We start from the raw sequence: 13,913 nt of genomic DNA on the forward strand, positions 1-13,913 counted from the left end.
CCAAAAACTTTGAATTAAAACCTCCACCATTCGTATTTATTACTTTTAAACAATTTTATTAAACACAATTGCATTAACACTTTAAAGTCATTTAAATTAATTCCTCCATATATTACACTTTTCAGCTGGATTCTCTTTAGCTTCCTGGGAACACTGAAACACCTCAGAAAATTCTCGCAAATTTGCCACCGATTGTCTAACTCTCACATCATCACGATCATGAGCGATGGCTTGAGGCAGCGAGCCACAGAAAAATTGGGCAAAGTTTATAAAAAATAGTTTTCTAAGAGAAAACTCACCATTGAACTCATGATCTTGGGAAATGTGATGAGAAAATGTTTGCCATGCCAATTGTAAACCGTTAACATCAGCCAGTCTTTCATTTAGAGAAATGGTGGGATAATGATTTGTTAAACATTTAACAGAGTTAGTATATGATGTTTTCTGGGACAGTTGAAGACCCAGTAAATTTACATTACCCCTGGCATCAAAGTACAGGCCGTGAATATCAAAAGCATGCGATAGTTCGTGGGCCATAATCCAACCCACTAGGGAGTACTGCAAAACAGGATGCTGGGCATAATGATAGAAGGGTAATTGCAGAAAGACCATGGGTACAATCATTATATTGCGTTGATGTATGAAGTATGGGGCATTACGTAGCTGGGAAATGTCATCGTTAACGTAGTAGGTATCAGGATTAACTAATTCTAAAGCTGGATTTAATAATGCATGATGTTGTTGTAAAGTGCGAAATTTCAACATTTTCAAGTGATTGTAATAGAAGTTGTTTTTGTGCAGCTGGACCGTAGAATAATAATGATTGACATCATGGATATGTAAAGGTAAGTTACCGATTTTTAACTGCATTAAATCCAATTTATCCTGTAGATATAGCAGCTCTTGGGAAGATAAAGCAAACTTATTGTCTTGTAAATTTTTAGAAAACTCTTGCTTCAATTGAGAGAATATATTATGTAAAATTTGTTCATCTTTAGAGCGAGTTTTGTATAAAAATCTTTTGTAGATCAAATTTATACCTAAAGGAAACATGACATTAGTGTGTAGCAGGCATTCACGATCCGTTATCAAGGGACGTATATCCAATAGATATTGGCAAAATCTTATAAACATATAAGAACCTAATATTTGTTTGGGAGTTTGCTTAAGCAGTTCATCCAAGTCCTGAAAATATTTCAAATCTCCTGAATATTCTATGTTTGTTTCAGGTGGTAGCTCTTGATTCAGCAACAATTCAAAATATAAAGTCCAATCTATGTTCGAGACTAAATAAGGCAAATCTTGTAAAGTTATGAAGTGATCGCGTTTAGTTTTCCAATATTTTTTGTAAAGATCCAATAGCTTTTTATCAAATTCATATAGTTCGAGAGCCAATTTTAAATAATTTTTGGTATCATTATTGGCAAATAGTAAATCAAACTCTTCCATTACTTGCAAAACTTTGTATTTATTTCCAAAATTTGTTGTTGCTTGAGGTATTTTTAATTCCACTATATACTGCATAGAATCATTCCAAGCAAAACCCACAGATTCCAATAGAAATATATCCTTAAAACCATATTTCCTTAAATAGGCTGCAGCTCTTAGCCAGCTAAAATTTTGCCAGCTATTCTCTTCATCGCCAAATAAATGATTCCACTTAAAGCTCTCACCAAATATTTTGTGTACTGGTAGTTCTCTTAAATAGGGTGACATGGGTAAATAATAATTTCCCAATGATCTACAAGATAAGAAATATTTCAGTAATTGATCCACCAATTGCTGGACATTTGCATTTTCTTTCGAATTTTCCTTATGTAATTTGTTTAGAGTTTCAATCATGTTATCCGCATAATAATTAGACATTGCTCCAAAATTATCCACATGATCGTAGTAGGGAGCCGATGTCCATGCACCACAAGCATAATCCCAAAAATGCTCACATGGCTGTGTTGTATTCACCATATTTTCCTTGATTATCTCCAGCAATTGTTGATTTAAATTCTCCAAACATTTTTGTTCTTTAGAGCAGCCTATCACTTGAACATGATCGCTTTGTATGGTTACCAAGAGTTCAATGATTTGAAAAAATATTATTAATTGTATTTTTGTTAATTTCATTTGTAAATTCTGTTTTTTTTATTACGCTATTGTTTTGTTTGGAATAATCTTTTGTCGGCAAGAGATCTTTTAATACTGTTTTCTTAAACATTTTGAAACAAGAAATTTTGAGTTATAATCATGATTGATATAGAACATGAGTCTTTCTATGTAGTTCAATGATGATCAATAAAGTCTGATAAGTGCAAAGCATGGCACTCAATGCATATTTATTCATAGGAATTAGCATAGTCCAAAAAGTTGTCGTAGTTTTTGTGTATTGATATCACAAACTGGCAGAAGTTTGTTAATTTCCTTTCTATCTTTTTAGATTATTTACGTTATACTTTGTTATTGCTTAAAACATCACTAAAAAGTAATATTAAATTTAGTTTTATTCAGCTTAATGTTTATTAATCAGTTGGTTTTCATGTTTTCTAAAACTGGTTTTAATCTTAAATAAATTTAATTTTAAGTTCTGCAAACAAAGTGTGAGTATGAGAAATTAAGATCTTTTTAATGCAACCATTTGATCTGCCTTTTTTTTATAAAAAATCGTATTTATGGTACTATATTGAATTTACAGTGGTTGACAATACAATGGAAACTTTTCATTGTGGTATTGACAAAACAATGGAAAGTTACCCCCTGTCTATACTTGACAAAAATTTATCATAACAATTTATGAAATTGGTTGTCAATACAAAGTTGTATAAACAAAAGCATTAACAATTTTTTCATAACGAAGCAATAATACTATTAAATGGAGACTATACCTGATAATTTTTTATCTTGACAATCATTTTAACGTTTATCATGACACAAATTTATCTGGTATAGATAAAGGGGTTTCATTTATACAACAATTATTTGGCCCCTTTAGTGACTCAGTATTTTGTTGGATATTTATTCAATGTATTGGCCATTGTTAGCTATGACCTTTTCCAATCTTTCTGGCAACATATGGATTCAGAGCCATAAGAACTGCTCATCTTTTGAGACTAAGAACGCATCAAGCCACATATTCTGGTCTTTTTCGTTCAATGCTCGCTTCAAACGAATCAGTTGCGTTCGGTACAGGTTCCCTGTGATGGTCTGGCCATATTTCAGCAGCTTATAATAGAAAGGACCATTTTGCTCCCACCAAATATAGAGCATTGCCCTTAGCGCAATGGATATTAGGCTTTGGTGTCGATTCGGCTGGTTGACCATGCTCCAGATCCGTTCTCTTATGCTTTCGGTTATCGTAAAGGATCCATTTTTCACCTACGGCTTCAATTCGTAGGTATCAAATTGCCCTACTTTTGGATGAATCCTGCTGCTCGTACTCATTACCTTAGCACCATGGATATTTTTCTTTGGTGTCGATTCAGCTGCTTGGCCGGGTTTCATAAACGATCTCTTATGCTTCGGGTTATCGTTTTTCAAGGTATCTCAGCTTCAATTCGTATGGTACTTAATTTTCCTGATTTTGGATGATTTCTGCTACTTGCAAACGTTTTTTTGCTGCTTGAGTAGTTCCCAATGATTTTGCAAGCTCTTCATGGAGTAATGCCTCTTCAGAGTCCTCTTTTTAAAGCGGATTTAAAATTAAATTTTTGTGTAATTTTTTTTTTTAATTCATTAGTGAAAAAACATTTACGAAAAAATTTTTTCTTAAAAAATATTTTTGTGTAAAAACTCGGGTTAAAAAAAGCTTTTTCCCGATTTTGAAATCCGAATCGTTGGAAAGATATCTATATATCAATAGATATCCATATTTTCTATAATAATGATTTAGTAATCCAGATATAGATCAAAAATAGGGGTAATCATGGTTTTTTGTTTATATCTTAGCCATTTTTGATATTTTGGGCTGCGGAAAATTGATTTCAACATACAAACGGGCAAACAGACATGGCTATATCGACTCCGCTATCTATAAGGGGGATTTCATGTCAAGTGAACCAACTTTTGAAATCGATGAAATTTGTACCAAGGTTCTATTGGATAGTAATCGGTGGAGAACTCTCTGAGTTAGAGGGGGTCAAAATTTGACATATTGGCCAAGCAGGTGTTTTTTCTCATCCATGTAACTAATTACCTATTGTTCTTAGCAAAATGTGTCCCAAATAGTTTAAATCAATCTTTCGAAAAAAAATTTTAACTTTTTTTTCCGAAAAAAAAACTTATTTGACTTTGGGATATCTATCAAAATAAATATTTTAATTTTTTTGCAAAATCAAAAACTTTGTTGATTTTTTTTTTCAAAATGGACCCTGTTTTTATTTTTTTTCTCAAAAGAAAGCTTAGATATATTCCTTGAAGACCTTATTAGTCGCTTAGTGGAATGCGAGTGGGATATCTATCAAAATAAATATTTTGTAACTCAAAACATAAGATTTTTGATTATTTTTTGCAAAATCTAACCTTTTCTTCAAAATTGGACCATTTTTTAATTTTTTTTTTTGCTCTAAAGAAAGTTTAGGTCCATTCCTTTAAGAGGTTTTTGGTCGCTTAGTGGGATGCATGTGGGTATCTATCAAAATAAATTTTTTTTTAACTCGAGATATAAAATTTTTGATTTTTTTTGCAAAATCAAAACCTTTTTGACTTTTTCTTTTAAATTTCACCTCGGTTCACTTGACATGAAATCCCCCATATACTTTATGTGGTCACAAATGAAAAATGTAGAAATTACAAACATCATTACAAAGACCAAAAATAGTTCTGATATTTTGTGTCCCGATCAGCGTTGCCACTCATAAAATATTTTTCCTACCAAATTTCTAATTAAAAACTACCAAAACCTACCTAATTTATAATATTTGAGAAATGCTATATGGATTCGTTTCAAAATTAATAGTTAACTTAAAATTATATTATTGCTGCTATAAAATTACCCACACAGAGAAACCAAATTCGTGATGGCAACCGAATTTGTTGCCAATCGAATGATTCTACCTTAGTAACCTAATTTTACAGTTGTGGGTAAAAAATTTTAGAAGGAGTAACAAAAATTTGGTTATTTCAACCGAATTTCTTCTTTATTAACTACTTTTTGTTGAAAGAACCGAAAAATTCTATGTGTGCAACCGAATCATTTGATTGGCAACAAATTCGGTTGCTACTACGAATCTGTTTCTCTGTGCAGAGGAAGAAAGTTATTTAATAACACTACAATCATAAATATGTTAAAATCAGGGACATAACTGTTATAACCAATATTGGAAAAAATCCTGAAATAATTGTTTATCAAGAATTTTTGAAAAATGGTCCCTGAATAACAGTTAAAAATAACCAATATTATTTTGGTCTTTGGTAACCATTATAAACGATTTTTATTTTATTTGGTCTTCAATAACCATTATAAAAGATTTTTATTTTTTTAGGTCTTTAATAACCATTATAAAAGATTTTTATTTTTTTTGGTCTTTGATAACTATTATTAAAGATTTTTATTTTTTTTGGTCTTCCGTAAACATTATGAGTACGAACAAAGTTTTTTGGTCGCATGGACCTGGTTTTCTTGTATTTTAAAATAGACAGAGAAAGATAAATTGGTTCTGAATTTCATAAGAATCAAGAATATGATTATAAAAAGTTTTCTTTTAAAATGTGCAATATGTGGGAGCTATGACTAATTATGGACCAATCGGCATACAATTAAGTGACATGTCTTCTGTATACATGAAAGTTATTTGTGCTAAATTTTATTTGAATACCAACTTTTTTAAGAAATCTATATTCGTTAAAATGCTTTTCGGAAGTGGGCCTTGTATGGGAACTATGACTAATTATGGACCAATCGTCACAAAATTTAGTAGTGAGAGTTCGGCTTATATAAAACTTATTTGTGCTGAATTTGGTTTGGATATCTATATAACTAAGATATTTATGAGGGATTATCTATTTTCAGATAATACAATCGTTTGGGGGATAGGAGAAATAATAGACCGATTTTAACCAAATTCAATAGACTTCTTCCACTATACGGTATATCACTATGGTGGTGTAGGGTATAAATATTTGTAATGGCTGTAGTCTATCAAAGACCAAAAAAATAAAATTTTTTTATGGTTATTGAAGACCAAAAAAAATAAAAATCTTTCATAATGGTTAACAGAGACCGAAATAAATAAAAATCTTTCATTATGATTATTAAAGACCTAAAAAAATTTAAATTTTTCATAATGGTTATCATAGACTAAAATTATTTTGAGTTATTTATAATTGTTATTACGGGACCTATTTTTTTGCAGTTATTTTTCCTATAACCAATTGTTTATTTAAAAAAAAAATAACAGTTATTTCGGGTCCCTGGTTAAAATCGTTCAGTTTTCGAGATTTTATTTTTGAGTCGATTTAACGATGTCCTTCCGTACGTCTGTCTGGCTGGTTGTCCATGTATTTCACATAGCCCCCATATAAATGTCCTCCAGAAATAAGACATTATCCGTCATAAATGCTTGATTTATATAGATATTAAATAACATTTTTACAAATAAATTACACCTAAAAATTCAATTCATAATTGACCATAGCTCCCATATAAGGCCCGCTTCCGAAAATTACTTAAACGAGCATAAAACTCCTAAAAGTGTTGGTATCCCGAAAAAATTCAACACAAATAATAATAATTGGACATTTAAAGTGACAGATTAAACTGAAATATTGAATAATAACACATATTATTAGAAAATAAAAGTTTTGAGAGCCCTTTGGCATTTTTTGAACTCAACACTACTAAATAAATACACATTTACCTGACTAAACTGAATATTTAAGAAAATGCTATCTTCATATTTTGCAAATATGTAGTTTTATTATTTTGGCTTAACATAAGTAGTTTTTTCGTTATTATTTTAATTATTTTGTTCTTAAAAATACTTATGCATTCAGAAATATCGTAGCCTACCAAAATACGACAAATATCGGAACAAACCAACCAAACTACTAAAAGTCAATTTGTTAACTTGAAACTACCAATTTTGGTCCAATTGGACCAAAGCGGCAACGCTGGTCCCGATTGAATATCAGCGATAAAATTAATGAAAGAAACCTGGCAACCATAACAACAACAATCCATTAGATACACAAATTCCACAAGCGTTAAGCTTTTTTGTGGGGTTTTTAAATACAATCTACAGGGTCCATACATTTTAAGCTTTTTGGATAATTGTTAAACATATTCCACAATACAGCAAAAACATCGAATACAAACCACACACAATTATTGTACACTAAAAGCTTTTAAATACTCTTATACTTAAAAACTAAAGTTAATTTAAATGAGCTTTGCAATATTCTTAAACTGTTTGCACTCTTTAGTTCCACACTTGAAATGTTATCCTTTTTTAAAATCCTTAAGAAAACAATAACAACAACCGGTAAAATTTGTTGTTCCACATTTTTCCTACAAAACAGATGTTTCTTGATTAAAAAGCTTTCTTTTTTTTTCTAAAGTAAATATGTAAGTGTGTGAAAACTTTTTCAAAGTAGTGGGGTCGTCGCCAATCGTTTGCTTTCCATTTATCCAACTAAATTCTTTGTTTTCGTTTAGTAAACAATTCAGATGTGTGTAGAATACTCGACGAGAATAATTCGAATTGCGGACGCAAGAAATAGTGTTTTTTTTGTTGATTAACGGTAGAAATCACAACAATAATAACAAATACTTGGAAAATCAACAAGTTTGTGTTTGTCTATTTTAAATAACAGTTAAAATAACCAAAAAAAAAATGGCGCGGTTTTTATGAAAATCTAAAAAAATGGCTTTAAAAAAGCAATGTTATCATTAAAATTTTAATAGAATGTGCTTCAAGTTTAATAAAAAATTTAAAGAAATATTTAATAAATCAATAAAAAATTAATAAAATATGCAAATACATAAGTACATGCAAATAAATAATTTATTTTAAATTCATTAATAAAAAATAAACAAGTTTGTGGTTTTAGAAATGCATAGTATTTTAATTGAGTGTTATTTCTATTTATTAACAATTAAAGTGCTAAACCTACTTAAAACAAATAGTGATTAATGTGTCAAACACCATAAAAATAAAACAAATAATTAATTAATTAGATGCTCGTTAAATTGTTTTATAATTCATGTAATAATTAATTGTAGCAGCAACAATTTAAAATCAATAGATCAATAACAAAAAAATCTATTAAATAAAATCTAAATAATAAAATAATACAACAAATGGTTATTTGAAGATCTCACGTGGCGAGAGAGAAGATTTAATAGAAAATAATCAATTAAGTGGGATTTTTTTAAAGTAAAACAAATGGTAAGTGGATTCCTAAACTATTTTTCGTAGTAGGTATTTATTCAGGTTTTAAGCTGTATTTTTAAGTTGTTATAAGGCAGATAAATATAAGTATTTTTAATATTAATTATATAAATTTGCTTTAAATTATTGAAAAAACTTATTTTACATTTTTTATTTTTAAAACGCGAAACTCGAATCTGACAGAAACGTCAGAAATGTCAAAACTTATTGTTCCTTATGTTGGGGTTAAATGGGTCAAAGACTGGCGCTTCATTTAGAGAAGGACTCTAATATACGGTGGTTGATAATATAATGGAAACTTTTTCGAATATTTAACTAATGGGTCAATATCCAAAAAATGCTTATGAAATTTGTAATTTTGTAGTGTTTCATGAAATATAATTGTAACTAAAAAAAATAAAAAATTCCCCAACCCGGGGTTGAACTCTCAACATCACGGTTGGATTTATATTTAACTTGGCTACATAATGATTCATTCAAGAAGTAGTTAAAGTTTTTTCTGGTCATTAATATATGCCTAGTCTGTCTAGGGTCTTCAAAGTTCTGCTTCCTTTGAAATCTTCTTTACCACATAACTGTCTTGTATCTTTGGGATATGATTGTTAATAAACGAAGCTTATAATAGAGAATTCGACGAGATAAATGCTTCAGCTCTCGGTCGGTTAACGACTTATTGTGGGAAAGTAAATGCAACGGATGCAATCCGAGGAGATGAATTCTTTGTCTCTATAAGTTAATGCTAGCTAATTAATACAATCCCACGAGATAAATGATTCAGTACGAAGCTTCTAATAGAGAGTTCGACGAGATAAACGCTTCGGCTCTCGGTCGGTTAACGACTTATTATGGGAAAGTAAATGCAACGGATGCAATCCGAAGAGATGAGTTAAGGCTAGCTAATACAAGTTAAGGCTAGCTAATTAATACAATCCGACGAGATTAATGTTTCGGCTCTCGGTCGGCTAATGGCTACACAGAAACAATTATATTTCAATTCAAACATTTATCCCATATTGAACTGGTTTCAATTATTTCATAATTAAATCAAGTATTCATTTGCTCAAAAACAAAATTTCTTGATATTTTCTTTTGAATTTGATTATTTTGACAATTGATTATACAATTTTCGTTATTGGTTGAATTTCAAATACAAAAATTATTGAATTGATAATTTTCGTAATTGAAATACAAAAAATAACAAAAATGTGTTTTCAATTACGAAAATTATCTATTCAATAATTTTTGTATTTGAAATTCAATTCAATAGAAAATATCAAGAAATTTTGTTTTTGAGCAAATAAATACTTGATTTAATTATGAAATAATTGAAACCAGTTAAATATGTGACAAATATTTGAATTAAAACGGTTTAAGAAATAGTTTTTTCTATGTAATTGTGGATAAATATAGCTTATGTATGCAATCCGAGGAGATAAATTCTTCAGCTCTCGTCGACTAACTAAATGAGTACAATAAGACGAGATAAATGCTTCAGCTCACGGTCGGTTAACTGCGGATTTTAGCTACGGTATTAGTATGAAGCATTCTTACGCTTTGTTATGGGGAATTATAAACAAAAATATTAGTACGAGTATATTTTTTTGTTAAAACAAATTTTGTATTAGTATTAATTATATTAAGTTGATGGTCTGGTTTTTGTAACATTGTATTGACAAAACAATGGAAACTTAAGTTTAATTTTGGCAAAAATTATCTGGCCCTTTAGTGATTCGATATTTTGTAGAATATCTCTTGTTTATTATTAAAGATCCAAAACCCATAGAAACTCATCGAGCGGCACTATGGGGTTTCAATTTAGGGCACCTCAGATAATCAACATTTTTAAACACTTGCGAATTTTATGTGGTTTGTATAAAATCAAAGATTTTAATATATTCGTAAAGCCATTGATTATCTCTTATAGTTATTGAGTTATACGAATTTGAAATTTCAAAATTTCAATATTTCACCATACCCTGGCACAGTTTCTTCATAATATCGGGCACAATGTACGGTGAATTTTCGTATTTTTGTCCGAAAAACTGCTATTAATTCTTGCCTATTACAATAAAAGATTCTAAGGGAACTTATAAAGGGTGTATGACATAAAAATTCTGTATTTTTTAAAATTGTTAGCTTTTTGAAACATTTGTACAAAATAAATTTATTCAAAGTATTGACTATTGTTAGCTATGACCGCTTCCCATATTTCTGGCTATATATGGATTCCGAACCAAAAGAATTGCTCATCTTTTGAGGCCAAGAACTAATCAACGCCAATTTCGGATACTCTGTTCTGAAGTGAAGCGTATCCCAGAAAAAGCGTTCTGCATCGATCGAAACAAGTAGTAGTCGGACGGGGCAAGATCTGGTGAGGAAAAACTTCCCAACCACTTCATTCTAAATACTTTTATCTGTGATGGTCTGGCCAGATTTCAGCTGCTCGTAATAGTAGGACCCTTTTGGTCCCACCAAATACAGAGCATAACCTTAGCGCCATGGATTTTGGCGATCATCTACGGTTAGAAAGTTATATTCTGACAACTTCTTCAGATTTACTCCTGGAATGTAATCCGAGTGTTCACCGCTGCTTGATTCCGCAGTTGAGCCCGCGGAATGTTGTTAGAATTATCGACCTCGTATCTAGTAGAGTTTAAGATTTTTTCGCAATCTCGTTAAGAGCTGCACTGCAAACATTGTTCATATTGGATGTTGTATTTTAGTGTAGTTGGTAATCGGTATAGACCCGAGTATCAACCCCGTATGATCCTTAAAACCTTAACTAATTCACGACTGTTTTGGTGGCCAAAATAACGACTATTTTTGATCCACAAGTTTGAAAGTTTTCGTATCAGTGAAGACCTCAAATGGATTCTTATAGGGGATGGCTATAATCACATATTGTCCAGTCGTACAATGTAGAATCACATTACTACACTCTCCCTTACCTTTAACCCATCATTGAAGGCCTCAAATGGTCTATCATAGGCAAGTGTCCCATCACAAGTTGCTAAGTCGTGAAAAGCATCAATTTTTGATAATCCTTGGAGAGCACTAATCAATATTATTGGAATATGCCCGAATATCAACCACAAATATCCGATAAAATCTTAATTAATTCACTGTTTCATTGGTGCCCAAAATCTCAGCCTATAAAACACTGCATTGGTCCGGTGGTCTGAAAGACCTTGGTCGTGAAATATAAAATCATCCCTCTTCATCTTCAAATCATCTCTGATGCCCTCAAACTGACTCTAAAAGGCGTAGTGTTGCATTACATTTTCTCCAATCTCGATAAGCCTTCGTTGATACAAAGCCTAGGAGTCCTGTAATTAATTTTACAGTAGTTTAGAATCATTTTAGCTCAAGAACCATTAAAATTGTTCGTAGCTGTTGTGTATTTGAGATGATATTCTCGGTTATGTAAAGAGTCTTCAAATAGGGACTTCCGAACTTTGACAGTTGATAGCGGCCATATTATTGAAGATACATCTGTCGAGTTAGCTGTAATTTATTCAGTATGTTTTTTCAAATCACCATGGACGGATATAACATTCAACAGCATGTGCAAATGATAAAATTGTTATATTAAAATGGTTGTTCTGTTTGAGCAACATTCTGCAAGCATCTCCCGTTTTATGGTGAAGCCCATTTCTGTGTGAATGGGTACGCCAATAAACGAAATTGTCGAATTTGGGACGAAATGAGATCCAAGAGCGTTCAATTCATCACAAAATGTATCTTTTTGGTATGGTTTTTGGGCTTGCGGCGTTATCAGCCATTCTGCTCTAGCGATTTGGGGGCATGGTCATCTTACGATTTGACATCGTTTGACTTTTTGTTATGTGGTTTTCTTAAGTCGCTGGTCTATGCGAATAAGCCATAAACCACAGCGGCCCTAAAAGCCAACATAATCCATGCCATCGGTCAAATTTAGCCTGATTTATGTGCCAGAGTCATGAAAGCCGTGGCAGACATTTGCAGGATGTTATATTCCATACATAATGGCATCGATATGCCTTCCAAATGAATAAAAATTTCGATAATATCTCACACCAGGGATGGCAAAATTGGTACAATTTAATCTTAAATAGTGCAATGGTACACCAATGACTCATTTGGTACAATTTGAATTTATGTTCTCTATCAATTATACCAATATATTGTTACGAAATTGTACTTGAATTCAAATATAACGATTTTAAGGGCTGATTTAAAAGTAGCATAATGCTTTCAATAGCAGTGCTGTAATAGCAAACTGTAACATATCTGTGGGCATTATTAACATTGAATAAAAGCTTTCAGTTGACCATTGATCGTAAGTTGGCAACGCTGTTTGCTGCGACCGTATATTCGAATTCGAATATTCAGTTAAAGAACATTGTAGAAAGTACACCACAGATGGCGTATGTATTAGAAAGCTCTAGACAGTTAAAGAGCAATCTAGAGTGCAGATGGCAGTGTTATAAATAGTTGCAGAGGTTGCAGTCGTTAGTGAGTTTATCAGAGACGCTCTTCGAATAAACATCAACTGAGTGCCTTAAAGTGTGCTGTATTTTACAAGTGAATTCGTGTGCATTATAAAGTGTGTCTGTATTTCTGAGAATTTTTAAACGTGTATAAAAAAAACATTGAGTGACTATTTAATTCTGTTGTTGTAAATTTTTAAATAAATAAAGAGTTGCTACAATTTTAAAATTACTAAACGGCTTTTATTTGCAATCAAAAGTATCCGGTTTATTTAAAGGAAATAAACCAGCGTTTTAAAAAGGTTAAAACGTAACAATATTAACAATAAACTTTTTAAAATTATACTTATGAGTTTTGGAAATAAAGAAGAAATAGCGGCATTTCACTAGTCTTGTCACACTCGTAATTTTAAGTGTTTTTCAAACCAAAAAGTATATAAACAAATTTAAGCCATTATTATTGCCATTATTTTCTGTTAAATATGAATATCCATAGAATTTGCAATTCTTAATGTTAGATGGGTGACAAAAATTTGATAATATAAACTGTGATGCTTCATTATCAACTGAATATCTGTTGCTAGAACCAAAAGAATGAATGGATGTAATGGAATCGATACAAATTTATTCATTACAACTGTTCATTTGTTCATTGTAACTTTAAAAAAATCCCGAAATTTCAGTTATTTCAAAAACAAAATATCCTCGGGAAAATTTTTCCGTGGACTAATTACAGTCGAAAAAGTACAATTTCTGATGCTGATTGGTACAAATTTTAAATTCCATTTGCCATCCCTGTGTCGTTCACACTTTTTTTATTTAAACTTAACCATCTAATGTTTAAGCATATCTCAAATATAACTGATATTTCATTTGAAAAACTTTTAAAGCTTTTTAAAATAATTTATGTGCGTTTTGTAGCAACTATTACATGAGTTTTAGAAATGCATTTATTGGCATTTTTGCGATGAGTGCCTTGGTTATGCTTGGGCATTAGAGGGTTAAAGATATGAGGCTAGTAGCATGGAGATTGTAGAGATCAAAGTTCTATCTAATGTTGAAATGT

At 31.0% G+C, this 13,913-nt stretch overlaps 2 protein-coding genes across 2 annotated transcripts in view; one reads left to right on the plus strand and one right to left on the minus strand.

The window, feature by feature from the left end:
* Positions 1–96: 96 nt before the first annotated feature.
* On the minus strand, positions 97–2,121 carry Nepl10 (Neprilysin-like 10). The gene has a single exon (XM_065512874.1). It carries the CDS (start codon positions 2,119–2,121, stop codon positions 97–99), a length of 2,025 nt encoding a protein of 674 aa, XP_065368946.1.
* A 6,123-nt stretch (positions 2,122–8,244) lies between these two features.
* The window catches only part of Dh44-R2 (Diuretic hormone 44 receptor 2), a 132,393-nt gene continuing 126,724 nt past the window's right edge, over positions 8,245–13,913 (plus strand). The window contains exon 1 of the mRNA XM_065513465.1: positions 8,245–8,375. The gene's annotated coding sequence lies outside the window, so the exon portion shown is untranslated. The remainder of the gene's footprint in view (positions 8,376–13,913) is intronic.

The sequence above is a fragment of the Calliphora vicina genome, chromosome 5, assembly GCF_958450345.1.
Source record: "Calliphora vicina chromosome 5, idCalVici1.1, whole genome shotgun sequence".
Classification (NCBI taxonomy): Eukaryota; Metazoa; Arthropoda; class Insecta; order Diptera; family Calliphoridae; genus Calliphora; species Calliphora vicina.